General features: G+C 47.8%; 3 protein-coding genes across 3 annotated transcripts; 2 read left to right on the top strand and 1 right to left on the bottom strand.

Annotated features, from left to right (window-relative positions):
• Positions 1-1,992: 1,992 nt before the first annotated feature.
• tbc1d20 (TBC1 domain family, member 20) lies at positions 1,993-9,424 on the top strand. Its single transcript, XM_066702184.1, has 8 exons — positions 1,993-2,456; positions 4,145-4,330; positions 4,544-4,624; positions 5,212-5,398; positions 6,000-6,101; positions 6,337-6,478; positions 6,684-6,868; positions 7,012-9,424. The coding sequence occupies exons 1-8, from the start codon at positions 2,393-2,395 to the stop codon at positions 7,277-7,279; spliced, it is 1,215 nt and encodes a 404-aa protein (XP_066558281.1). The 5' UTR covers positions 1,993-2,392; the 3' UTR covers positions 7,280-9,424.
• A 365-nt stretch (positions 9,425-9,789) lies between these two features.
• Positions 9,790-19,031, bottom strand: rbck1 (RanBP-type and C3HC4-type zinc finger containing 1). The gene is made up of 13 exons (XM_066702182.1): positions 18,720-19,031; positions 17,376-17,440; positions 16,702-16,846; positions 15,911-16,007; positions 15,518-15,716; positions 14,732-14,886; positions 14,062-14,235; positions 13,728-13,888; positions 13,495-13,606; positions 12,628-12,807; positions 11,874-11,972; positions 11,552-11,695; positions 9,790-11,425 (listed from the first exon to the last, which is right to left on the bottom strand). The coding sequence occupies exons 2-13, from the start codon at positions 17,416-17,418 to the stop codon at positions 11,345-11,347; spliced, it is 1,590 nt and encodes a 529-aa protein (XP_066558279.1). The 5' UTR covers positions 17,419-17,440; positions 18,720-19,031; the 3' UTR covers positions 9,790-11,344.
• A 689-nt stretch (positions 19,032-19,720) lies between these two features.
• maf1a (MAF1 homolog, negative regulator of RNA polymerase III a) lies at positions 19,721-26,399 on the top strand. The gene is made up of 7 exons (XM_066702185.1): positions 19,721-20,527; positions 20,932-21,060; positions 21,293-21,461; positions 21,813-21,934; positions 22,402-22,521; positions 23,070-23,168; positions 23,505-26,399. Exons 1-7 carry the CDS (start codon positions 20,445-20,447, stop codon positions 23,524-23,526), a joined length of 744 nt encoding a protein of 247 aa, XP_066558282.1. The 5' UTR covers positions 19,721-20,444; the 3' UTR covers positions 23,527-26,399.
• Positions 26,400-26,960: the final 561 nt, after the last annotated feature.

Raw genomic sequence — 26,960 nt, 5'->3', positions numbered from 1 at the left:
CCTTCGACTTAGTACTTGGTGGCAAAACCCTTGTTGGCAATCACAGAGGTCAGACGTTTCTTGTAGTTGGCCACCAGGTTTGCACACATCTCAGGAGGGATTTTGTCCCACTCCTCTTTGCAGATCCTCTCCAAGTCATTAAGGTTTCGAGGCTGACGTTTGGCAACTCGAACCTTCAGCTCCCTCCACAGATTTTCTATGGGATTAAGGTCTGGAGACTGGCTAGGCCACTCCAGGACCTTAATGTGCTTCTTCTTGAGCCACTCCTTTGTGGCCTTGGCTGTGTGTTTTGGGTCATTGTCATGCTGGAATACCCATCCACGACCCATTTTCAATGCCCTGGCTGAGGGAAGGAGGTTCTCACCCAAGATTTGACGGTACATGGCCCCGTCCATCGTCCCTTTGATGCGGTGCAGTTGTCCTGTCCCCTTAGCAGAAAAACACCCCCAAAGCATAAGGTTTCCACCTCCATGTTTGATGGTGGGGATGGTGTTCTTGGGGTCATTCCTCCTCCTCCAAACACGGCGAGTGGAGTTGATGCCAAAGAGCTTGATTTTGGTCTCATCTGACCACAACACTTTCACCCAGTTCTCCTCTGAATCATTCAGATGTTCATTGGCAAACTTCAGACGGGCCTGTACATGTGCTTTCTTGAGCAGGGGGACCTTGCGGGCGCTGCAGGATTTCAGTCCTTCACGGCGTAGTGTGCTACCAATTGTTTTCTTGGTGACTATGGTCCCAGCTGTCTTGAGATCATTAACAAGATCCTCCCGTGTAGTTCTGGGCTGATTCCTCACCGTTCTCATGATCATTGAAACTCCACGAGGTGAGATCTTGCATGGAGCCCCAGACCGAGGGAGACTGACAGTTATTTTGTGTTTCTTCCATTTGCGAATAATCACACCAACTGTTGTCACCTTCTCACCAAGCTGCTTGGCGATGGTCTTGTAGCCCATTCCAGCCTTGTGTAGGTCTACAGTCTTGTCCCTGACATCCTTGGACAGCTCTTTGGTCTTGGCCATGGTGGAGAGTTTGGAATCTGATTGATTGCTTCTGTGGACAGGTGTCTTTTATACAGGTAACGAGCTGAGATTAGGAGCAGTCCCTTTAAGAGAGTGCTCCTAATCTCAGCTCGTTACCTGTATAAAAGACACCTGGGAGCCAGAAATCTTGCTGATTGATAGGGGATCAAATACTTATTTCCCTCATTAACATGCAAATCAATTTATAACTTTTTTGAAATGCGTTTTTCTGGATTTTTTTGTTGTTATTCTGTCTCTCACTGTTAAAATACACCTACCATTAAAATTATAGACTGATCATTTCTTTGTCAGTGGGCAAACGTACAAAATCAGCAGGGGATCAAATACTTTTTTCCCTCACTGTATGTAGGCCTATGTATGTATGAATGAATGCATGCATGCATGTAGGTAGGCCTTAGTTGTGTGTATGCCTATATATGTATATATAATGTAAGCTGTGCAGGTGTGCAAGGTTGGAAGGCTCTGGTCAGTTGTATGTGTGAGTTTTCTTTTTCTTCTTACTGTGTGATTGCATATCTACAGCTGACCGGTGATGGGCTAACATGCAAGGGCTTCTGCGCGACATCTGCTGGCCAAACGTGGACGTGTTTCTCCTGTCGCTGTCAGTTTGCGATGGTGTAGCTCTGCCTCCCCACCGCGGCCACTCTTACTAACTACATGAGCGCCCTAGGTGAGCAACTGAGATAAATACGATTAACGACATATCTCTTATTAAGCACGGAGAGGAAAGGCTGGCAGCATCACAGCAAGCAGCGAAGGCACTGAAGTAATTAAAGTAATGAATGATTTACATAAATAAAAACATACTAATGAATAAACCGGTCTAACGTTACACCCGCCGGTGTCGGAACTACAAGTCCCAGGAGGCACTGCGGCTCTTGACAACAGTCGATCAGCTGCAAACGTGACGCAAGCCACGTCGCCTTCTAGTAAACGTGCGACACATTGGAAACAAACCGTGTAAGCAAGACGTGGGTTCAAATACGACATCCTAAGCGCGCACACACGCGTATAATTGCCACAGCGCTTTTCGGGTTTGAAATCAATCTGTTTAGACGAAGTTTGGGGCGGCCGGCGTCAGAGGTCGCTCCGGCGTGACGCGATGACGTAGCGCCTGTAGTGAATGTTTTTGACCGGCGGCGACGTCGGCCTGTCCAGGGAGAGAGAGACCGAGAGGGGATGTCAGCGTCGCACTGCTGTTCATACTGACAGGCGAGCAGTTGGCCTGCGGGACAGCGTGGGTTCAGATGTAGTGTCGCCATTATTTGGTTTCCTAATGTCAGTGCAAAACGCAGGCGGCGGGGAGAGAGTTTCGCGACGCGGCCCGCGATGAGCCGAGCCACAGGAAGATGGATGTGAAAAAAGCCCCCGGTGTCGGCGCCTCTTCCCCCTTAAATGGGATCGGCAGGCAAGGTGAGCTGGTGTCATCTGTTCGCCTCAGCTGTGACCCTATTATTATCATTATCATCAATTAGCTTCTACCTTACGTGGAAATGACGTTGCGTGCTCATCTTCAGGAGAGAGTGGCAACACCGCTGGGTGCACTGTGCCAGAGCCGCAGCCCTGCTGCTGTGGAAATGTCGCTGTGCCACACGTCCCGATAGCGGGGGCCCTGGCCGGTGGCGGGCGTGGGCCAGTGTTTCTGGTTAAGTGTGAAATGCATTGATTTGTATTTGAAATCGTGTTTTACTTTTGCTTTCCCTGCCTGTCGAGCACGGCAAGAGGGGTGGGTGTGTCGGATGAAGCCATGGAGGCAGTCAGGGGGTGGATTGGAGGTGGTTTTGCCTGCCAGCCTGCTGTTGGGTGTATCGCCTATATATTATATACAGATGGACTATTTCTCTGTAGGGAATCTCGCTTCTTGACGTCGAGCCTGTGTCCAGTACAGTACAGTGGAGGCACCGAGGTGGGTTTGCTGTGTAGGTTAGTCTGCAGGGTTCAGGTTATTGAACAGTGTTGGGTTCAGTGCTCAGTAAAACTAAAAGATGGAGTGATCATGTCTGACTGTGTTATGGTAGCTGACCTAATTGCTCAGTGTGGAGACGCCTGTGGGGGTTAAGTCGGTTATCTTTTATATTAAAGCATCAGCACGATTTATACACATTATCCTGACCAAACACCTTCATGTGACTTTTATTTTAGTCAGCTGCTTCAAGTGTCATATGCAATGCAGTGCAGTGCAAATGCTTGTTCAGCTATATCATTTGCCCAGAAACCTTCCTGCTGCAGTTTCCAATGAAAGACTGAAAGTGCCTCTCGATTCCTCCCTCATGTCTTGTGATCCCCCTGCTGCCAGAGACTGATACTCTGCTTAGTTCAGGGGCAGCAGAGCTGTGGGTTTTGTCGGTGATGCTGTGATTTAGACACAGTCATTGTATTGTGTTGTGGTGGGGGGGGTGGAAGTTCTGAGATAGCAGGACAACAGCCCCTGGACAGGTGATGTAATGTTCAGTTGTCTGAACACACACCCCCTGACCATGCTAAAATGCCCCCCAGCTGATGGCTCGGCATTAACAAACCACTTTTTTTTTGTGCTCTGCCGCTCTATTTGTTTAGGCACTATAAGGTGCTATGCAAAGCAAAGCCTCAGCTCGAGCACCTGTGGATGTGACATCATCTAGCATATAACCACAGATCTTTTCTAAGTGGCCGCTACAGGATAAGACCTATACCTGTTGTATCATAAAGGCCAAGCCCCAGGACAAGTCAGCTGCTGTTCCTGTCCAGGGCCACGGCTGGAATTTTGCGGAGAATGTCCCATCTTTCCCAATCCCCACTGCTTTGGGGCTGCTCTGCCAGTCTGTGTGCCAGATCTGAGCTGCTGCCAGTCTGCACAGGGTTTCGGTGCCCAGTGCTGTGTGGAGCTGCCAAATCCGGCCCCAAATCCAGCAGTTGCTTCATTAAATTGAGGTAAAAGGTTAAGACTTATTCCCAGAGAGTGGCCAATCCTCTCTTGTAGCGATTGGGCTTTTTTTTATTTTTTATTATTATTTATTAATTTTTCTTTATTTTAAAACGTTTTTTTTTTTTAAACGAGAGAGCTGTACTGCACTGTGAGCCTTAGTAGCCTGACCGTGCTTTTCTTTTTGTGATGTCCTCAGATTTTGATCCGAAGCGGAAGAGGAAGGTGCTGGAGATCTCCCAGGCGCTGAGCGCGAGTCCGGTGGACGTGGCCGTGCTGCGCAGGATGGCCATCGGCGAGGGGGGGCTGCTGACGGACGAGATCCGCTGCAAAGTCTGGCCCAAACTGCTGAACGTGCAGACCGACCGGCTGCCCGAGAAGCCAGGTAACCCGAACCCTACCTAGCGCTCACCCGGGAAGTCATTGCGCATGGGTTACAAAACCTTTCCCACGAACAAGAGAAGCCAGCACATATATTAACACATCGTTCACACAACTTGTATGTATGTATGTATATACATGTTTTTCTCAACTGTGCGATTGCTGCCGATTGAGCCAGACGCATCCAGCAGAACATTTCTCTTCCTGCCTCGAACAGGTGAGGCGCTGCGTGAAAACAACAAGGATTACCATCAGGTCCTGCTGGATGTGCGGCGCTCGCTGCGGAGGTTCCCCCCCGGTGAGTGTCTCTGGGGTCAAAGGTTGTCCACTATCTGAATGCAGTCGGACTCCAGTGTTTGCACTCGCTCATGAAGAGTGCAGTGTAGAAATGCTCGTCTGTATTGGAAAAGCAGCACTGAAATGACATTTGTGTTGTGATAATGTATCTTTCATGTTGTAACAGTGTATTTGGGGAATGTAGGTATGGTGTATTGTAAACTGTAGGTCATCTGATATTTTGCTCAGTATCTGCATGACTTGTTTTGTTGATGGTGGTGCCTTCAGCATGTGTATTTACATAATGTAAATGGTTATATATTCAGTTTGTTATTTTTGGTTCTGGATGGCTAGGCTATATATGGGGAATGAGTAGATAAGAGGTTTTATTTTTAGATTTCTGTCCTTATGTGGTGTGGGGGTGTGTGAATCCCTGGTACTCTTCACGCTGCTTGACATGGAAAGTCTTTTTTGTTTTTAAAGGGAAGAAATTGAGAAATAATCTATAAATAGCCACCAGATGCGTGTGTTGTGCTGGGCGGTTTGTGGTAATCTGTGTGTCGTGTCGAGAGCTGGCGCTGACCTCCCCCCCGCCCGTGCTGTGCGCAGGGATGCCGGACGAGCAGCGTGAGGGGCTGCAGGAGGAGCTCATCAACATCATCCTGCAGGTGCTGCACAACAACCCGCAGCTGCACTACTACCAGGGCTACCATGACATCGTGGTCACCTTCCTGCTGGTGCTGGGAGAGCAGCTGGCCACCGCACTGGTGGAGAAGCTCTCCACCCACCATCTCAGGTAGGAGGTCCTGGGGTCTGCAGCCAGTCTTATTAAAATAAAATACAGATTGCAAATACTCTTGAATATATAGATGTGTTTTTGATATGCCATATTCATTTGCTTTGTTTGCATTGCAGCTGCACATCATTAAATAGATAAATTGACTCTTTCAGCACAAGTCTCGCATGATTATGAGGGACTCTGTAGGTCCTCTTGTGCCACTTAGAAGCTTTTCAACCTTGAACTTGTGACCAGAACGGAAGTGGTTCAGTGGTGATGTGCAGGAGGGATTTCCTCTCCCCGTAGTGCTCTTGTGACCCACTCAGCTGCGGTCCCAGAGGGGTTGGCTACAGAGCCAGGCCTTTAGGGCTGTTTCACTGGAGTCAGAAGAGTGTTTATGAAGACGGCTGGCTGCTGAGCTGATGATCTGGGCATCTTTCTATTTCCTTGCTTTCTTTCCTTGTCTTCCTTTCTTTTTCAGTGTACCAGTATGCATTCATTGGGTCAGTGTGTATGTAATCAGAATATGATGTATGAATTTATTAATGCATCAAACCACAGGCTCTTTGCCCTTGACCAGGTCTTCAGTGTCTTTGACGGCCTCTCCTCTCCTCTGCAGGGATTTCATGGACCCCACCATGGACAACACAAAACACATTCTGAACTATCTGATGCCCATCATAGAGAGAGTCAATCCAGAGGTGCACGATTTCATGCAGAGGTAAAGGATGGACCTGCTGTAGTAGAGAGCCTGTGAATGATCTTTCTATCTTTCTTGGATTTTCTTTCTGGATTTAGCCAGCAGCTCAGACTCCGCTGTTTCTGAACAGTTGGCAACTTTGTATTCTGTTCATCAATACACAGCAGAGTAGTGCATGAACAAATGAACATACTCAACCCTGGCCCAGTTCTGCAGGACGTGTGTGTGGTGACGGCTCTGCTCTTTCCCTCCCCAGGGCAGAGGTGGGCACCATTTTCGCCCTCAGCTGGCTCATCACCTGGTTTGGCCATGTGCTGTCAGACTTCCGCCATGTGGTGCGGTTGTACGATTTCTTCCTGGCCTGCCACCCCCTGATGCCCATCTACTTTGCTGCTGTGGTAAGGCCTGGCCACCTCTCTAACCCAGCATCTGCGTAGCTGACGTTGCCAGCTTCCTGTACTTTTTAAGGGTGTGAAAGATGTTGTCTGTCTTCTGTGAATCCTCTCACTGGGCTTCTGTCCTGGTGGGCACTGGGGCCGCAGATGCTTGCAACTATGAACAATGCTAGTGTGCGGACACTGACGCTGTGTGCTGTGTGCTCAGATCGTGCTGCACCGCGAGGAGGAGGTGCTGGAGTGCGAGTGTGACATGGCCTCGGTGCACCACCTCCTGTCCCAGATCCCGCAGGACCTGCCGTACGAGCTGCTGATCAGCCGTGCCGGGGACCTGTTCGTGCAGTTCCCGCCCTCGGAGCTTGCCCGAGAGGCCACGCAGCAGCACAGCCAGCAGTAAGACTTCTCCTCCCTGCATCTCCGTCGTCTGTATCTCTCTTCCTCTCTCCCTCCATCTCTAACTGCTCGTATAGCTGTCCCTCTCTCGCTCTCTCTCCCTCTGTTGGTAACGGCGCTGTCTGTGCTCCGTGTCCCTGTAGGACAGCCGCCTCCACGTTCAAGGACTTCGAGCTGGTCTCGGCGCAGCAACGGCCCGACGCGGTGCTCCGGAGGCGGCGGCGGGAGCAGGCGAGGGCGGCGGCGACGGCGGTGGTGAAGAGCAACGCCGTGGCGGTCCAGCCGCGGGCCAAGCGCTTCGTCAGGCTGGCTGTGATGGGACTGACCGTGGCTCTAGGGGCGGCCGCGCTGGCTGTCGTGAACACTGCGCTGGAGTGGGCGCCCAAAATCGACCTGCAGCTTTTCCCCTGAGCCCTGGAAAGCACCATAGAGGAGAGAAGGGTGGAAAAAATGAAAAGGAAGGATGTTATTTTTTTTTTTCTTTTGTGGCTTAGACACTTTAAATAGAAAAAGTACCAGGTTTCTTGGGGGAAGATGGAAACCTAAATATATATATTTTCTTTTCGGCGGTAAAAACAAATCTTGACCCCAGGACATTTTTTCTTTTTTTTTTTTTTTATGTTTAATTAAGAAAATAATGATCATGTCCACCACACAGATCAATTAAAGATGTGGTGTGCGGGTTTTATATATAAAAAGCTGGTGGCTCTCTTTAAGATCTGGCAATTGGTTGAAGGAGCTGCCAGCAGGATAAGGGGCCCTGCTGGCTATAGAAGAGCCCATCCTCTTAGTCCAAATGGGGGCCGGGGGCGTGCTCTGCAGTAGCTATCCTGTACAGAGGATTAATTGCCAGTTTGCGCTATGTGGCTCGGGCACGGGGGGGCGTGTCGGTCCCAGTGGCTCAGACCCGGGTTCTGCCTGACCGCGTGACGGTATCAGGACAGAGCACAGCTGGACTCTCTCCTCTACTGAAATGAAGTTCTTCCGTCTGCACTGACAGCGCCTGCCTCTCCTGGGTCCCTGTGCCTTTCCGGAGAAGTGTGGATTTTGCACTCTGGAGCAGCAGTGATATTTAGCCAAGCAAACTAATGCCAACTACATTATTGAACTCCTATTATCTCCCTGAGCTTTCTACACACTGAGACCAAATGAATACATGAATAAAGTAAATATTTGTATATTTAGCCAATAAGGTTTATTTTGCAGAAAGGTTTTTGTTTTATTTTCATTTGCTCTTTGCACTCATCCAACCCCCCCACCACCAAAAACACCTCCCTCTCCCTCGGTCTCATGCATTATTAAAGTTCGTTTTATGTTTTTTTTTTTTTAATTGCACTTATTTTGGTTATATAATGATTTCAAAACAGAGCCAAGCATTAAGATATAGATCGTTCCTTTTACACTAATGGCCTGTGTTTCCACAGCACTTCTGCCTTTTTGAGTAAGTGGTCTCAGGGCACTTAAGGGACTTTCCATTGCCCCCCCCCACGCCCATCACAGATTCTCAGCCCTCAGTCCAGTACAGTCGCTCTCCTGGGCTTGCTGGGCTGCGTTCTGCACCGGACGCATCGCCCCCTGCTGCTGCAAGTGCACCATGGGTAAAGTAAAACAAACCCGTTTTTGTTTCGGTTCAACAGATTCTCCCTACGGTTACATTGAAGGCCATGGCGATCTGCTAATTTCGCTGGCCTGGTTATGACTGACATAAATTATACCATGTAGGTGTATGTATATTATGAAAAGGGTAGGTGCTCGGTGTACAGTAGAGGTCGAGTTGAGTCACTATGTCCGTGATTCCAAAAGGAGTCTATGATGTAAACGTGGATTGTGTCTCTCATTTCTCCGTGTGTGTGTGCTGTTACAACAGAAACTAAGACTGGGCAGAGGATTATTAATCTACCTCTAAAAGAGTATTTCAGAAAAAGAGACTGTGTCAACCTTTTCACAGCACTAACCTACTAAAAATAACTGATTCTCTGGATCATGGAGGCCGTGTCATGGCAGGGCAGTGTCTGAAACCAGCAGGTGGCCAATTCTTCGAGGCTACTTCATACTTGACCTTTGGTTTGGACTGCAGCGGGTTGTGCTGCAGGGTTTACCCCAAGACAGCCGACGCTACACATCCGCCATATCCTTCACCAGGCGTGGCCCTTGGCAGTATTTCCTATGGAAGTTAGTTTAGGTTCTCCTCTGGTTCAGTTATGTTTAACAGTGGATTCATATCAATTTACTACTACAATTATAGAGCACGTACTGTTAACACTCACTTACTCAAGGCTGCTTTTTGCTTGGCAGTGATTTTTACAGGGAAAAAGAAAACGATTTTAAATAGTACTTCCACACACACACACACACACACACACACACTTTCTCTTTCTCTCTCTCTCTCACACACACTAGAAAAAAGTTGTTTTACGGTGTCCCAGACTGACACTCCCGTGTCTCTGAACCGTGATTTGTGACTAATCAAGGGACCTTTGTAAATCTAATCTGTCATCTTCTCTTTCTGATATTTTGCTCTTCCGTGAAAATCACATTAAAAACCACTAAAATAAACCGTACAGAAAGGGGCTTATTTTCTTTGTACATGGATTACGTCACACCCAGAGCCAGCATTTCCAGGCTGGGCTGGGGGGTGTGGGTGGGGCAGATCAGTTCTATGAAGAAACTTTCAGCTCTGGTCCAGAGCCAGTTCACATTTAATCCACCATCGCCTCTCCTCTCACTTTGTTTTTATGTTTTTTAAGAGAGAGTGTAGTGGGACTTTACACAGTATTTATATTTAAAAGCATAAATATAGGCTGGGCAGGAAGGGTGGTTCAGTGTGCAGATGTTGACCAGGCTGATTTGTGTTGAGAGGAGCTGAGAGACACTTGTGTTGTTCCAGGCATGGTGAAATCAAAACAGACAGTTCTATGCCGTCAAAAATAAAAATAAAAACTTTATTTTTGATCTGTTGAATCAAATCTCACCCAGAAGTAGAGTGTTATCCCCATCGTTGTAATCTTGTCAAGTTATTACAAACCAGATTAAGCAAGAGTAACTTGTAAACATCTTCCCAGTAGGGGTCGCTGGGCACAGGGGAAAGGAAATGAGACTTGACGGAAATGACAATGACAGAAGGGCTAGCAAAGCATAGCGATATCGGGTGTGAAAAAACAAACTAATTTTGGGAAAGAAAAGAAACACTGCAATAATTCCACAACCCTGTCTGCATCACTGTGGTGTACAAGGCATGATGGGTAAATAAATAGCATCTAGGAAAAAATTATCCAACCAACACAGGGTTGCAGTTAATGCTGGTAGTAGTAAAGTAGAAGAGGTCTTTGGGGAGATAATTACCCTTAATTGCAGCATAGCTAGATAGGAAATAAAGAGAAGTCCAGTCTGCCAGGGCAGAGGAGATCAGATGTGCAATTTTAAATACAAAACTATATAGGCCTATATATGCTCTGCTACAAAAGGTCATCTATATATTAATGCTCATTTACCGGCCCTTCATCATATAGCAAATTAAAAACGTATATATTTCCATACCTGAAATATGCTTTGTTCTTACTTTTTTAAATTGGTAAACATCCCCAAAATCGGTGTGTCACAAAGCATGAGCAAGAGAAACGGCGTAGTGCAGAATTGTGAAGTTAGATTAAGTTATTCAATCTGGGGCTTTTCTTCCACTTCTGCATCTTACTACAAACTTTGCATTTCCCCTCATATGCAGTCTTCTAAATGGGGAAAATACATTCCAGGAATTAGATTCACACAAGTGACATCCTATCATCCATATTTGCATTTGCTACTTTTACAAGCGGTGCACCGCCTTTTGAACACGGGATTCAGAGACCCAGGGACGCAGAGACGATGGTGGTGGGGGCTGGCATTGTGCCTGGCGAGAACGAGAATCGCACCACCTTGCGAGAGTGCCACGAAGAAGCCGCGATGGGGGATCTCTGCTTCCTGTAGTGGAGATCACCCGTCCTCAGAGGAATCACGACAAATTGCATCCCCCATATTTCCATGCAGAGACATCGTATTAAAATGTGCTGCTTCAAGGCCGGAGAGGAGAGGGCCAGGGCTCCTACAGGACTGAAAAAATATGTAGTGAATCGGGCGGCCTGGTTGCAGATCCACAGAGGGACACCTGGTTGCCCCTGCAGTAGGCATCTTTAACCCTTTCCTGGAGAGCTTGCAGCGTCTTATTAGAGATCACGGTGAAGACGTAGGGTTGCTCTTTGGGCTCCAGGGTGGGAGACCCCTGACCCGCAGTGTGAGCCAAGCGGCACAGGGAGGCTACAGACCAGGGTGTGGGCACACTGACTGGAGGGTCAGCTTCAGGGAGATGGGGGACCTCGTCCTGGGATGATCCGTGTGGCATGTCCCTCTTGTAGTGTGTGATGGCCTCGTCCAGGCCTGAGTTCAGTGTGCTGTAGGCATGTGCGGTGGCGTCTGATCCTTCATGCTGGGTGTGGGGGGGTGTCAGTGGCAGTTCTGGCAGTTGGGATGGCAGGGTGCCACGTTCAGTCTGCAGCCACAGCCGCCCGAGGTGTCCCCACGACCCTGCAGAGAAACAGCACAGTGTCACGTGGGCAGCCTAGGTGGGGGTTTATCATATTCAATGTATTTATCAAGCCAAGGAACTATGGAATGAATCGAGGAGAAGAGAGGGATAAGCCGGAGTCTTGCCTTTGGCCCCCAGCGTGGGCCCCTGGTCACCCAGCAGATCTCAGTCTTGCACATCAGGCAACAGATCCAGTCACAGCCGTCCTTCTTCTGCACGATGACCTGACACTGCGGGCAGTACATGGCCTCGCCTTTGGCCACCATCTCCTGCAGGGGGGCACACAGTGGAGAGAGAGAGCGCATTGCTATAACTACAGAGAGTCACTGTTGCTAGAGCGAGCACGACTGCAGCAGGTGACAGTTGTGAGGCAATACCCTCTTTAGGGAAGTGGTTGGTGACGTGCACGTATCCCAGACTGCACTGCTCTGGCCCCGGCACCTTTACCTTCAGCATGTCGGTGGTCTGCTTGGCGGCAACGTCGTTCTCAGCCCTGATGCGGAGGTCGTCCTGGTACTCCTTACAGTTCATCCCTTCATGAATGGCCTGGAACACAGACAGGGCAGCAATGACCTTGTTGACCCTAAGCCCGACAGATCAGCTTTTCAAACAGAAAACAACTGGGTCACACCAATAGTGATGTGCATTCTTCAGGTTTGTTGCCGATAGGCTGATTGGGTGCTTCAAGACACACCAGGACACCATGAGTGCTGCTCAGGGAACCACACTGCCATCTGCTTTGAGTTTCATAACCCAGCCATGTGGAAATCCCATCATGCATTGCCCAATGGGCTCAACACGAGACATGACTCCCATTTGAGCGATTGTGTTATGAAACATTAAACAAGTCGAAATGTTGCAAGCCTGTGTGTCACATTCGCTTGGCTGACAAACCATGGTTGCTACATCTGGGTGCATCTGGCCAACAAGTGGAGTTGTGGTCCTGGCTCTGGACTCTGAGTGGAGGCTCCCAATCCCAGCTGTGTGACACTGCTGTTGTACCCTTGAGCAAGGTACTGTACATAGATTGCTCCAGTACAAACCCAGCTGTATAAATAGGTCATTGTATAAAAATAATGTCATGTGTTGTAACGATTGGTAGTCGCCCTGGATAAAGAAATATAGTAATCATAACAATATTGTAATGGGCACAAGACGAGTCTATTGATGAGAGAGAAGAGCAGGAGAGGAGGTGGGAGACCTTGCAGAGCAGGCAGTTGGTCTTCTGGCAGAGGGGGCAAAGGAACTCGTTGACCTCGTCCTCGAAGATGCACCAGCCCGCGCAGTCGGGGGTCTTGCAGTGGTAACTGTTGGCGCTGCGGTTCTCGGCGATGCTCAGACGCAGCTCCAGGAACCTTTGGTACTCGTCCTCTGACAGCAGCTGCAGGGAAAGATGGAAAGAGAAACCACCAAGAGGGTTGGGGTGGAAGGACCTGACCCTGCAGTGCGTTTGTCATGTAATGTGCCGTGTTGACATTCCTCAAACCCTGATCTCTAGGGCCACGATCCGGCAGGTTTTATAGCGCTCTTCAAATGACCAACTGCATGAAATATATTCAGATTAAGGGCTAGGCCAAATCACAAAATGTACCCACCCTCTAACATTAAGTGCAAACTGTATCTCATTACCTTTTGATTTATAAATAGTGGTCTCTAACAAATTAAACCGTGATAGGGTACTGATCAAAGTTTTGATTTGGTCTAGTCCTAAATTCCACCAAGTTCAATTAACTAATTAAAGAGCTCAGGTGGAATGAAAACCGGGAATGTATTGGTACCTAGAGGAGTGGATTTAAGAATACATTTTCTATATGAACACCAGCTTCCTCAAACAGGGTGGAAATTTGTCACAGATCAGCTCAATGCTCTGTGGGTTAAAAATCTTCCCATGGGTCACACCTCTCAGGAAACATGAGAGCCAAAACGCTGCTTACTGCGTAGCTAGGGTTTACTCTGTTCTGAGCTTGGGGATTGGAATTGCAAACACATTCAGTGCCATCTTACAGCTTCCAGCGTGGCTTGGGCTGTCAGGAGACACAGCCCACGGGATTAGCGGAGGAGGACTTACGGTTCGGATCTCCCGGTCTTGCAGTTTGGAGTTGCATGCATAGTCCTCGTCCGAGTAGGGGCAGGCCACCTCCGCATCCATGCTGTTGGTTATGGTTCCCTTTAGGCACTCTCTGTGTGGGGGACATAGGCCTGTTAGACTGCCTTTGACGTACAGAGCAGAGAACAGTGAAGTGAACCGTCCACGGGCCGCTTAAAGAATAATTTCCTTCTGTATAAACATTGCTTTCTTACTTGCAGAAGCTGTGCAGACACTCGCGCAGTGTGGCCCCCTCCCCCGGCTCAATTCTGCCGAAGCAGATGGGGCAGTCCAGCAGCTGGGAGTTGGCCACCAGGCTGTGCTGGTCCGTCTGCAGGAGCTCCTGGAAGTTCGTGGTGCGCTCCTTCTCCAGGGCCTGCCAGCGAAAGAGAAACCTCTTTCAATTCCACACTACTGGAGCATTATCACGGCAAGGCACCTCAAATTACAAACTGTGCAATGCCTGACCAGAAAGGGGACACCAAGAGCAAGGCCACGCGAGGTTGTAGATTCTGGAAAGCAAACTGGTTGGAGGCCTGACGGACATACCTGCTGGAACTGCAGACAGGCCGCCTGCTCCTGCTGCAGCCACCGGGCCTCGTCTTCATCGGGCTGGTAGATGGGTGGCACCTGGTAGGCAGCAGGCCGGGCTGCGCTGCACATCTCACAGCCCGGCCGCGTGGGCTTGTTGTGGAAGGTGCACTCGGGACAATCCCAGCCCAGCTGGAGGCAGAGAGACACACAGGGGCATCACCCACAGCGACGCACCACGGACACATTTCTTAGCCACACACAAACAAGACACTTACTAATTCGGTCCTGTCTAACAGCACCAGTACTACTGTTGTGTTGGTCCTACAATGAATGCCGTCTCCTACTACCACTGCTACTCTACTACTACTACTTTATTCTTTCTCTTAAAAAGTACTGCTACTAGCCTTCTTCTACCAGGCCCACTCGCATTAGGATGGCTTAGGTTACTCTCCTGCGCTTGCATTTTTCAATGGTAGTAACAGTTCTTGTTTTATTGATCTCAACAGTTTTTATTATTGAACGGTCGGCACTGCGTGTGTCAGGGGGGTTGGGGGTGGGGATTTGAATACCAAAAGTGCACCCTTAATAATGAACAATCCCAATCAATGCCCCCTCCCACATCCCCATGACGAAACAGGATATTCTCCACAGCAGCTGTCCCGAACAGCAGGTACTCCCACCCTACCTTTGGCTTTGGTGGGGGTGGGGGAGGCATCGGTAGAACATGTTTTGGTGGCAGTGGGGGTGGGGGGTTCTTGGGCCTCCTGAGCAACTCTTCCTTCTTCTTATTCAGGCAGGAAGGGTCCACTATCCCCCTGGGCTCCAGAAGGCTCAAGATATCTACAAGGAAGAGAAGTGATACCAAGACACGCAGCATAAGGGCCCTGGCAGCGAATAACTTTTTTCCATTCACAAAACTAAACAGAACACAAAGAAAATGTTCTCAAAATTGTGGTGTGTGCACGAGTCTGTAGCACAGGGGGAAAGGAAACTGAGGCACTGTTGATGCTGTGATTTTTATATCTAAGTCCACGCGGCGGGGACTGGTGCTTCAGTGTTTGAAAAGTAAGTTATGAGCCAGATAAACACACCCAGCACATAAGTAGTGTGTTGGGAGTACTTTTCCATGTTCAGACATTCGGCACAGAGTTCAGGGAACAAAGAGTAATGAAGCTCTTGATGTTTAGATTTCCGCAACCGGGTACAGGTCAGGAGGCACAGAACGACAGCCTATCAGTGTTTGCTCAAGGTGTTTTATGCCACTGGCCAAACAAAGTTACTGCCTCCTTTAAATTGAACTTTCCCTTTAAGGGGGGTGAGCAAAGTATTTCCAAACACTCAATACACTTAATTAAGGGGAAAAGTTGGTGGGTTTTTAATAGTGAAGGTATACAGGGCAACTGGCCACTGGAGTTTTATTGTGGTCCTCGGATTCTAGAACCCTGTGCAGGGGTCAGGGGTCAGCTCTCACCGTACAGCCTGCGTTCCTCCTGGTCGTGCTGCAGCTGTTCGCGGGTCAGCTGGGCTTGCTGGGCCGACTTGATGTACAGGAAGCCGGGGTCCCCGTCCTTCCGCACCCCGTGGCTGTACAGCGTGTCGGCATCCTTCGCCAGCCGCTTCCCAATCACCCAGGTCTGCAGGGAGGGGTGGAACCCGTAGTCTCTGTTCACCTGTGGGGCCAGAGGGAGGAGAATGGGTCTCAGAACCAGTGGAGAAATCACATAAGGCAGTGGTTCCCAAAAAATTGAGAAGAGAAAAACAAGGCCACATTTAAACATGGAAAAAAAACTAAACTAAGTGATAAATATTGTCGTTCTGACCCGTCATCAATCAATTGGGAGAGAGTTAAGAACACGTCTCTTACCTTTTCTTTAAGGTTTGCCACGGTCATATCAGAGGTCACTATGATGGCAATGGGAATGGAGGACTCAGACTGGGCATCTTCAACCCCCACCTTGAAGCTGCAGGACCGAGATCAGACACACGCCAGTCAGAACTTTCAAATTCAAATCCTGAAAACCTTTATTGGCATGACTACTTGTGCTGTGAAAGCATTGACAGCATTGGTCAGGAACAGGGAAACAGGAACAATAAACACAGAAATGCTTTTTGCCTCTCCCAATGTGTGCCAGGCAGTGACGTTTTGTGCCAGCTAACTCTCACCCCTGCTGGTCAGCTGGCCCAGAGCAGCAGAGCAGCACTGACTCACTGAGCGTGCGGTTGCTGTGGATGGGAATCCAACAACAGACACCTGACCTCACCCTGTATGTCAGTAGTATCTTACACAGGGGCCAGGCCATCACCCTTCAACGTGGGGATGAAGCAGGTATGAATTCTCTGCCCTCTTGTGTGCCCACATCCTGGCATCTGGTACCACTAGCTCTCCACTTTTAAACACCACTTAACCTCCCAGGGACAGAACCCTAAGAAATCCACTAACGTGTCAGAGCCTTGATGAGTTTTCAAATAAGGTTTCAAACATGCACTAAACACTAAATGGTCCACCTAACTCCATCCCCCACCTCTCTCCAGGACCGACTGACACCCCCCCCCACCCCACCCCACCCCACCCCCACTACCACCACCACCACCACCACCAAATCCAGTCTCTCAGACTTGGGCTGTGTGCCCGTCCCTCTCGACTGGCTGGCTCACCGGATCTCTCCCTCGGGGTAGGCCTCTGGGCAGATCCTGACGCTGACTGGAAGCTGCTGCCTGGCCAGCTCCCTCGCGCAGCGCTGGGCCTCTTCCTGGTCCCCGCCGCTGAGGGCCACGCTCAGGCACTGGGCTAGCTCCTCCGCTGCCGGGGGGCAAGCAGCAAAGAGCGTGGTCAACATGCCATTGTTTATATTAGCGTTTACTATTGAAATGGTTTTTATCTGTCCTATATTCTATTATAAACTATACATTTAGAGGAACCCTTCCCCCAGATCCTGCTGGTTCTGCTGCCATTCCAGCCCAGGGAATCTACTTTCCGTTTCCCCAGCTACTATCATTAATTAACCTCAGGCCATGCTCACTGACAGTCAACACCCCGCCCTGCACTATTGAGACTCCTGGAGTCTCCTGAAGAGACAGGGGGTTGTGTGCACGCATGTATGGACACCCCTGGAGCAGCGGACAGGCCATGCAGATGTTTTCAGTGAACCAGCGGAGACCGTGATTCCCCTCAGATGACATGCAGGCCATAGCATTACAGTACTAGAAGGAACAGGGTTATGTTCTGTCCTGTTGTGCAGTGAACTGTTCCTGAAGTTAAATATAATATGTAAAGGTGAAGGTGTCAGAGCAGTTTCTGACCCTTTTATTATTAATATTTGTCTCCTTACCTTCTTCCAATGTCTTTAATCCAGATGGGTCAGGAGTGGCCATTTTAATTTACGGATTACCTCTCCTAAAAAGATGCAGTCACATTTTAATGAATGATGCAGTCTGACGGACTATATGGACATTTTGAAGGCTCATAACCCTGACCACAGCATATCCAAAAAAAAAACTAGGCCAATGCATCATTCCTTATCATGCAGGGTTAATATAATGATACTGTTGGTTAGACAGCAACTTTAATGCATATAAAGAAAATCCCACTAGATTCCTTCCTGTCCCTGAAGGGGTTCATTTGCAGGAACCATGCAGAAATGTGTGTGTGTGTGTGTGTGTGTGTGACATGTTTGGTATACAATATTTAAATTAAATAAAACCACCTATTATACATAAATAGAAAGAAATTTCAGACATCCAGATGCATAATAAACAGCCATTCGTTTGCAGGAAAAAAACTGACCAACCGCACAGAATACCGTATAAACACATCCAGTAAGGACTCCGTTTTAAGAGTGACGTCATCAAAACATTATGCTGGGAATCCTGCCCTCGTGATCTACAGGCAAAATGTGTAACACGCGGAACAATGGCAACGTAAAAACAAGTAAATAAACCCCCCTAGGGTCATATCCGTAATATTACATAATTTGTAACATACCATAGTTTGTGTGTTATTATGCACCAGCACTTATTAAAAAACGACAACAAACAGCATAAATGGAAAGTCCCCAAAGGAATCTATACGTGTACAAACTGTTGGCCAGCTCATGTGTAATGATTGCACAAGGAATTAAACATTTAAATACATAGAAAACTACATAAAACCAGGTTTGCATTACTTTGCATAAACGTGCAGTGTCCCACGTAGTTCTGGTGGTGATTTTGAAAAGGACACTTTGAGAATATATATATGGAGAGCTATCCACAGCCCTCTACAAGCGGTTTGATGAGAGTGATCACTCACACACACATATTTAGTGGACAGTGACAGGGAAGAAGTGGTTTATTATAAACATTCACGACAATGGTAATCGGATCAACTATTAGCAAAACAATATTACAGAGTGATACTTTCGATTCAAGGCGAAACTGTGAGTAAAAACAACTATTGGGAGCAAATGTGTGTTCGCCAATTCAGCCGAGAAACCAGACAATCTGCGTTGTTCCTCGCGGTCTTGAGAATGAATCGAATGCGAACGTTGGTGCCGCAGAGTTCGGCTGCGCAGACGGGACAGACGGGACAGACGGCACTGCGGCACTGCAGCGGCTCACACGGACCGGACCACACGCCCGCCTTGCGTTTAGCACGATTATTACTTCCGCCTCCAGATGAATGTGCCCACACTTACCTTATTCTTGGATCAAACCATCACGCAAATGTTAGTCCAGAGAATGCATCGATCCTACTCTTGCTATGAATCGTATGTGTGTGTCGGGTGGACCTCCCAGCACTGCCAGTCAGGCAGAGATATGAAATTGAAAGCGAAACGAAACTTAAGTCCAGGAAGTCATTGTTTAAAGAAGAACAGACCGAAGCCTACGTGAGGTTAACAAGGGAAATCTGCCTGTGATGACAGGGCGCTATATTGTCTCCCGCTGCGCACTGAAACCGATCCAGCGCAACTTTGTAACGCAAGACACTATAACACAGACGCAATGCAACAGGGGCTCCGGCCTCTATCGATCAGAGCTTATAGTTCACTCTGAAATCACCAATTAGTCAAGACTTTGTGCTTTCCCATCACGATTTTAATTGATTTGAATTGTTCCCTGGCTGCACTCCACTCCAGTTATCGAGAATAGACCAGTCTGTTCAATACCAGCACTCTCATCGACTAGCACTAGGCCTTTAACTGTGCACTACTTTTATGAATAAAGCTTTTGTATTACTGCTAAACAAACCCGACATATTTTGGAATAGCTATCAGGCTATACTTCACCATTGTTATCAATAAAAATATGAATGTGGCCCGCACACATATGTTTTTCTGATCAGGTGGCCCTCTACTGAAAAAACAGGGATGCCCCAGCCTTAGCACATACCTACGTCTGCACTTATTAGCTCATTTGTATAGGATGTTGGCCTATGCTTATTGTGTTTTGTATTGATTGTATTACAGCAAAATGCTTAATATGAAAACTATACGTGGGGCGTCTGGAACAGCTGCTCATACCTGAAGCAGTGCTAGAGTACATGTCCCTCTTAATATGGAGAGAAGAAAATTGGTTTCATAACGGGAGATTGAATAGAAATGCAATAACTTGATAAAAAATATAATATTGCTAGTCGTGGTCGCCATCTTGTGGTAGAGGCAGAACTTGTACTTAGCAGGATCAGTAAGAAGAAAGGAAATAGGCAAAAGCCAGAGGAGGTTATTGGAAAGGACGTCGGTTTAGATCAGAGGTAGCAGAATCACAATAACAACATCAAAAGGTTGTTTACCGCAGGCCAGGGGCTCCGAGAAGCCGGGGATTTGAGTTCGGATCCCGTCTAAAGAGCTGGGATGTGTCTTTCTGTGTCCAATTTCAGTTTATTTAATGGCAGGTATTGGAAATTTCACAGTAAAAAGGAAGACATTTTTATTAGACACAGAAGTGTCTTAAGCCTTCGACAGAGATCGTGTCCGCGTCCATAAACTGGTATTTTGTTGCTGTTTTTGTTTTTGTTACTGCAGGCGGCCAGCCTTATCTTTTGTATTGCTGTTGAGAAAAGAGCGGTTGTTACGCAGACGCTGTATCGGCCAGAGAGAGCCTTGAACTCGGCGGGCGTAAAAATCTAGCAGGCGGCTTCGGGAGGACAGAAGGCCCAGAAGTTGCAGCGGTTCAAAATACGAGAATTAAAGTCCAGGACTTATAAAAACAAGCTGAGGGATAACTAAATCAATTCGTGTTTTTTTTTTTTTTAAGGATTATTGGGAATCGACTGATGTTCAAAAAACTCAACAAAATGAATGTAAACAAGATAAGTATATTCTCGACGAGACGAATATGAACCTCGGCTCGTTTTAAGGTGGTGAACTAGTAAACAACGACTATTTTTGTGTTAAATTGTTCCTGATCAATAACTGGACGAGATGAAACTTTTGGAGAATTCCAGTTTCGAGGCGATAAACAGCCAGCTGACCATAGAGACGGGGGACTGCCAGATCATAGGACGGTGAGTTAGACACAAAACAGACACACGGCACCCGGCGCTACACTGACAACAGAGGACACGCTTGCAGCCTGTGGGGTATTTTGCATATTGCTGTATTATGATACTTATGCCCACTAGCCAGTGTTGTATTTCAAGCGCGATCAGAGTGAAGGCAAACAGCAAAACAAACTAGCGTTGCTTGCAATACACAGAGTGCAATTTAAACTATGTCTGACACTTCTGAATGGGGCATCATTTGAATGTAGTGCATACTCAATAAAAACATGCTTGTGCAACAGTGCGGAAATGAAGTTGCAAGAATCAATAAAGGTATATTCTTGTGCATATAAAGACAGTATTAACTAACAGGGGCCACAGAACTGGGCGGATCTGTCTCACGTCTGTTGTTGTGTCTCTGTCTGCAGGATCGAGAGCTACTCGTGCAAGATGGCTGGGGAGGACAAGCAGATGTTCAAGCAGTTCTGCCAGGAGGGGCTGCCCCACGTGCTGGAGGCTCTGTCCCCCCCCCAGACCACCGGAGTCAGCCCCAACAAGTAAGACCCGCATCTCTCCTCCAGCCGGGACGGTCTCGGCTGGAACCACTGGCCTGACGTGAACATCTGGTGTAGTTAAGGGATGTGTGTGCCGGTGCTGAACAAGAGCAACCATATCTTCTAAATCTGTTGCTGTAATCAGTGCAGTGCAATCCAGTATAATCCAATAGCTGCGACAGAGCCTGACGTGTGTGTGTGTGTGTGTGTGTGTGTGTGTGTGTGTGCCCCCCAGGCTGAGTCAGAGCCAGAGCGGAGACGAGGGCGAGGGGCCGCTCTCGGACAAGTGCAGCCGCAAGACGCTGTTCTACCTGATCGCCACGCTCAACGCCTCCTTCCGGCCCGACTACGACTTCAGTCGCGCCAAGAGCCATGACTTCAGCAGAGAGCCCAGCCTGAACTGGGTAAGAGGGCACCTTCGGGCCAAATGTGTAGAGAGGGCAGGAGCCCAACCTTGCTTTTTCCATTTGTAATTCAACTGCTATGTCCTAGATGTCCATGCAAAAAGATTAATTGACATTATTAATCCATAATCATAAGTGGTTTAATTAAGCAGACTACATGGCTACCTTGCGCGGGGAGGAATGAAGTGCAGGAGTTTACCTCTTTATAACAAGCCGAGGTTCATATTCTTCTGGTCGAGAAGATACTTATCTTGTTCAGCGGGTCGCATAAAATAAATTGCTGTGCCCTCCTAAAAACTTCTGATTGTGTAGTTATTGACGTGTGTGTGTGTGTGTGTGTATCCCATCCAGGTGTTGAACGCTGTGAACAGCAGCCTGTCCTCCGCCGCGGGGGGGGAGTTCAGCCGCCTGCAGCCGCAGCTGTGGCAGGCCATCGACGACGAGATCTGCCTGTCAGAGTGCGACATCTACAGGTATCCCAACACCTGCCAGATAAGGCGGAAGAATGAGAACGCTGTCCCTCCTTTCGATCTCGCTCATGAGACCCCAGGGTGCTGTGTGTCGCCCCTGCGGTTTTGTCACCAGGTTGTGGATTTGCCCCCGAATTGTGTTTTGGTTTAGTCAAGGAGCTGGGGAGAGAGACCTTGTGTGACACTGCAGGGCAGACAGGATGTGAATTATACCCTGTCCGACAATCGCTCTGTACCCTCCCCAGTTCTCCATTCATTGTTAATCTTTCACTTCCCCTTCCCTCTCTCTTTTATAGAACTAATCTAATGATCTGTGCTGCACTACATAAGTGGTGCACTGTGTAAGAATGTACAATATGTCCCTTGTAGTCGAGTTCCTAAGTTGCCTCAGACGTGAAACTGTTTTTTCAGTTTCTGGGATCAGCAGGTTTTGCGTAACACAATCCCGCCTTTCTTTGATTTTTCCGCAGCTACAACCCGGACCTTGACTCCGACCCGTACGGGGAGGAAGGCAACCTGTGGTCGTTTAACTACTTCTTCTACAACAAGAGGCTGAAGAGGATTGTGTTCTTCACGTGCCGCTCAGTCAGGTGATGCTGCGTCCCCGGGCTGCTTCAGAGCGAGCTGTTAAAGAGCGCAGGACGCTTGCCAGCAGACATATAAATTGAACGTAATGTAAAGCTCCTTGTTTGCTGCCAATTCAGACAGGAGATGTCGCATTACTGCCAGATATCTGCGATGTGTTTGTTGGGCCTGTCGGCGCTGGGTGTTAAGTCTTGGCTCGTTTGGTTCCCCACGAACCGAAGGATGAAAGATTACAATCTGCAGCCGATACAGATAGATTGTCTGCCCCCCCGCCCCTTCTGTGTGATTTAAAATGCTGCCTCAGATTTAATCCTGTCATGAATGATCAATTGACCAGTCTTAACAAAGTAGCCCTTTCAGGACTGTACTGATACAAAACGCTCGGTGGAGGATCATGTGCTGAGTGTGTGTGCTTGTGCGTGTGTGCCCCATGTATACATTTGTCTGTGTTTGGTCTTGGTTGTGTATGAATATTTTTTTGTGCTTTTTGTCTGTTTCTCTCTCTGTGTCTGTGTGCGTCCGTGTGTCTGACTCCTGCCCTTTCTGTGTGCAGTGTGTTCATGGCGCCCCGGGACTCGGGCCTGGGCAACGAGCTGGATTTGGACCTGGAGGAGGGCAGCTACGAAGAGGAGGAGAACATGGACGAGGAGAGGTGAGCTGAGCCGGGGGGACAGGCTGGCCAGTGGCCTGTAACTCAAGCCTGGTCCTTGGGCCTCACGCGATACTGGTGGAGAAATCATCAGCTGGTCAATTGGTCACCTTCGAAAGAGCAGTAATCATTGCACAGCGGTCTGGCCTAGACAAACACACAGCTGCCTATTTAAAAAACAAGGCACCTGATTATAGCTGCTGCTGTGTGTTTGTATGATTATCGAATTATACTATAAATATGATATTGACTGAGTATATCTTGAGAAGCCACAATGTTGCAATTGCTGTTTTTTTTCTTTCTCTATCTATCCCTCACACTCTCTCTGGCTCTCTGTAGGTACGGTGCACTGTGTGCGTGAAGCAGATGTGTGGAGAGATCGCCATACATCCCGGAGGAGTGAAGAGTTTGAGATAACTGCAGCTAGAGCTATAGGTCACCAGCATTTCATTTAACTTGCAATTTCGTTTTATATTTTGGCATCTGTGGGCAGAGCTTACCTTTGCATGCAGAAATGCACGACTGTCACATTACTAAAGCTAGCAGCAGCTCCGGGTTGAAACCTCATCACTTCTTGCAATATTCTGAAATTTTTAATTTTATTTTGTGGTTTCTACACTTTTTGGCTTGAGTTCCTCCAGAGCTGTATATTTGATGTTTGAGAGCCATGTGTTTATGAGCATTGGGTAACTGGCTTAGCAAAGCGAAACATAGAAACACAACAAGGTCCTCCAGTGCCCGTTCGGGGGAGGCCAGCTGTGTTCAATAAGCTTAGATTACAAATTCCACTGATGCTTTATGAGTGTAGTCTAGCTCAAAATGCTTCATTCAGAAATGTATTCACTTTCTGACTAAAGGAGTGTGTGTGTAGGGGGTTGAAGTGCTCATGTCATTGTGTTTCAATGTCCATGTTGTGTGACTTTGTGGGAGTGTTTATATTTTCCAGTGTTTTTTAGTTTTTGTTTGTTTCACCAGCTTTATTATTCCAAACCCTTGTGTTCAGGTTGCACACAGATTCCTACGTGAAAGTATTTTCATCATTTTTTTTTTTTTAATTTTGATTTTGATTCCTGTTTTTGGCCATGATCAAATTGAAAAGCAGTTAAGATTTATCTCGGTAAGGGGGGAGAGCAAGAGACAAAAAAAATAAGAGGGTGTAGTTCCAACGATCTGGACACTAGGAGTCAGCAAACTTCCACACCAGTGTTGTTTAATATTCAGGCAGCAGCTACGTTTTTTATATTCCTTACATCTGTGTGGACTCGAAGGGCGATTACTATTGTTGAAGAGCTCTGATTTTACTGTGAATTTCGGGGTTGGCTGAAGTTGCGCACGCTTTAGAATTCCATGTTTCTCGCTCCTTAGAGTCGGTTTCCAGAAACATTCCTGAAGAGGAATGCGAACGAGACGAGGAAAGTCCCGGCTTTCCTTCCAGGTCACAGGGAGCGCAGGAGAGGAGGTATAACAGGCTCTGCTGTAAGAGAGGGCAATTCTTTATAACCAGTTTTTCTGATAGTTTGCGAGAGGAGCGTGTGTTTTTTGTTGTATTTTTTGTATTTGTTTTTTGGGGGGAAAACTAGTGTTAAATGTGTCCAATTAACCAGTCACATTAGTAGACTAATTCAGTAGCTGAGTGTTTGGGTGGTGGGAGTGTGAAAGACAGGAGACGGTAGCCCCACAAAGAGAGAGTTGCAGTTAAACAGCGGAGTCTCGGCTATAGAACATCCTCGACAGAGAGGAAGCTGGGACACAACACCCAGCACAAAACAGAGCAGGCTCGAATGCAGCCTTCATGGGTAACCCGGCCTTGTGCATTGCCTAGAGCCTGATTGGGGAGGGTGGAGGGGGTGCTCGTTTTTAATTGGAAGGGCTCTGTGGAAATGCGAAGTTTTATTCAGAGTTCAGTCCCCCTGTCGTCCTGCTAAGCAAAGTTGTGACGCAGTGGAACGTCTTGGAGTCCGATGCCAGAGATGGAGCTGTGGTGATCTATAGTGGAAAAACGCACACTGAAAAGCCATCTGTATGTGAACATCAAAGTGCGCCTGATAACGTGTTTCTGTACCTTCAGGTGTTCGTGTGTAGACCAGTAGTGGAGCCGAGTTGACGCGCACAGTTGTTGTGTGGTGCTCGCCTAATACGCTCCAGTCAGCTGTGATTATCAGTGAACTCATCTAAATGTGAAGTTCTTTCATCGCGAGATGTTTGTATTTCAGCATTCTTGCATCAGTTCGGCATTAAGTTGTACAACTTGACTAGGTAGTCGGCCTCCAGACCCGAACGCAGCTCCGCGCTGTCTTCGGAGGTTGCTTTCTGGTCTGACGCCAGGCATGGACATGTGTACCAGGTGGGGGGTCTGGGATGAGACTGGTGGCGCTGGATTACCCAGTACAGGGGGAAAATGTGGTGATGTTATTACTGATTCAGCTAAACTACAGATTACAAAAGTCGTCGTCTTATTAATAATGATAATAAAATATCTGAGGTGGCTGGATTCCTGAAGCCAGACTCAGTTGTATTTTCTTTTTTCTTTTTCTTTTTGTTTTCTTTATGACCAGTAATGAAGTCTGGGCTAAAACAGCACAGATCTAAAAGCATGTGACTTAGCATAACCTTGTGGTGAACCAGCCTCTTGTTTTAGCAAGGCTTGCATGAAAACAACCCCCCTACTCAATAAAGAGGTCTCTGGTTGTGCATTTGAGTTTGGGGCTGATTCTGATGTGCGGAGCTGTCGTCAGATTTGCCATCAGAAGCCCTGGTTTGATGTGTCTGCTTATCTCTGTCACAAATAAGCCTTGTTGAGTCACAGCTTGAATGCACAAGGAAAATGAAGAGCCGTCGGTGCCAGGCTGCGGTTCCAGCAGCTAATCTTATCTCGCTTTGTCAGAGGTGACTTAAGTGCAGATCATCCGGATAGTAAACGCATGTACACCATGTGCATATCATCGTTGCAAGACTGCATTCCACATAATCCAGCTTCTTGATTATCGTTTTTTTTCTCTTTCTTTCCCCCGAGGGGCACTTTTTTTCTGTTTCAAAATCGGTGGATTCCAGACGTGTGGAGATGTTGTTTTTATGTCCTTTCATTTTCTTTCTCCTCTCAAGGCGGCTCATGTGGAAGTATCCGTTGGCTAAGGTTACTGTTATTTGTTCGTTAAATAAAATTAATCAATAAAAGGTTTTAATGGAGGCGGTTTCTGTCACATCTGTGAATTTAATAAACGTCTGAAAAACCTGTGAAGTGGATGTTTATTGTGTTGGTAAAATGAGGAGACCCTACAGTTAAGAATTGATTTGGCTGCAGCTGATAATTAAAAATCTGCAATTAGTGGTTTCTGTCTCGGGTGTTTCGGCCGCTGCCACATAGCAGCGCAACAGGAAGTTAAGATGTGATTCTTGAGTCACAAGACTGGGGAGGGGGGGGGGAATGGATCTGGTTTCGGGGGGTTTCCAGAGAAATCAGTCAAGTCCACATTTGCCCCTTTTGACAGTGATTGGAGTCCACTTCCTATTTTCACATCTGGAAACAAATAACCAGGAACCTAGATTGAGGTTTGGCATGTGACCCTCCCGAAACACACCTGTGGAGACGACGGAGTTGGCTGCTGGGGGGGATTTAACTCCGTATGCCCGTCTGCCCTCCAGCTGGGTCCACGCCGATTTGCTTTCAGGGCGTCGGGAACGCCATACGAGGGTTCTGGTGTCGCCGATGTGTGCGGGATTGTTGCCAGTTGAGGTCAGGGCCTATGAAGCCTGCGACGCCAATAGTGAATGAATACAAGAATGAATTAACTTTCC

Source organism: Amia ocellicauda, chromosome 4 (genome assembly GCF_036373705.1).
Source record: "Amia ocellicauda isolate fAmiCal2 chromosome 4, fAmiCal2.hap1, whole genome shotgun sequence".
Taxonomy (NCBI): domain Eukaryota; kingdom Metazoa; phylum Chordata; class Actinopteri; order Amiiformes; family Amiidae; genus Amia; species Amia ocellicauda.
The sequence above is the reverse complement of the archived record's forward strand: the minus strand, read 5'-3'. Positions and strand labels throughout refer to the sequence as shown.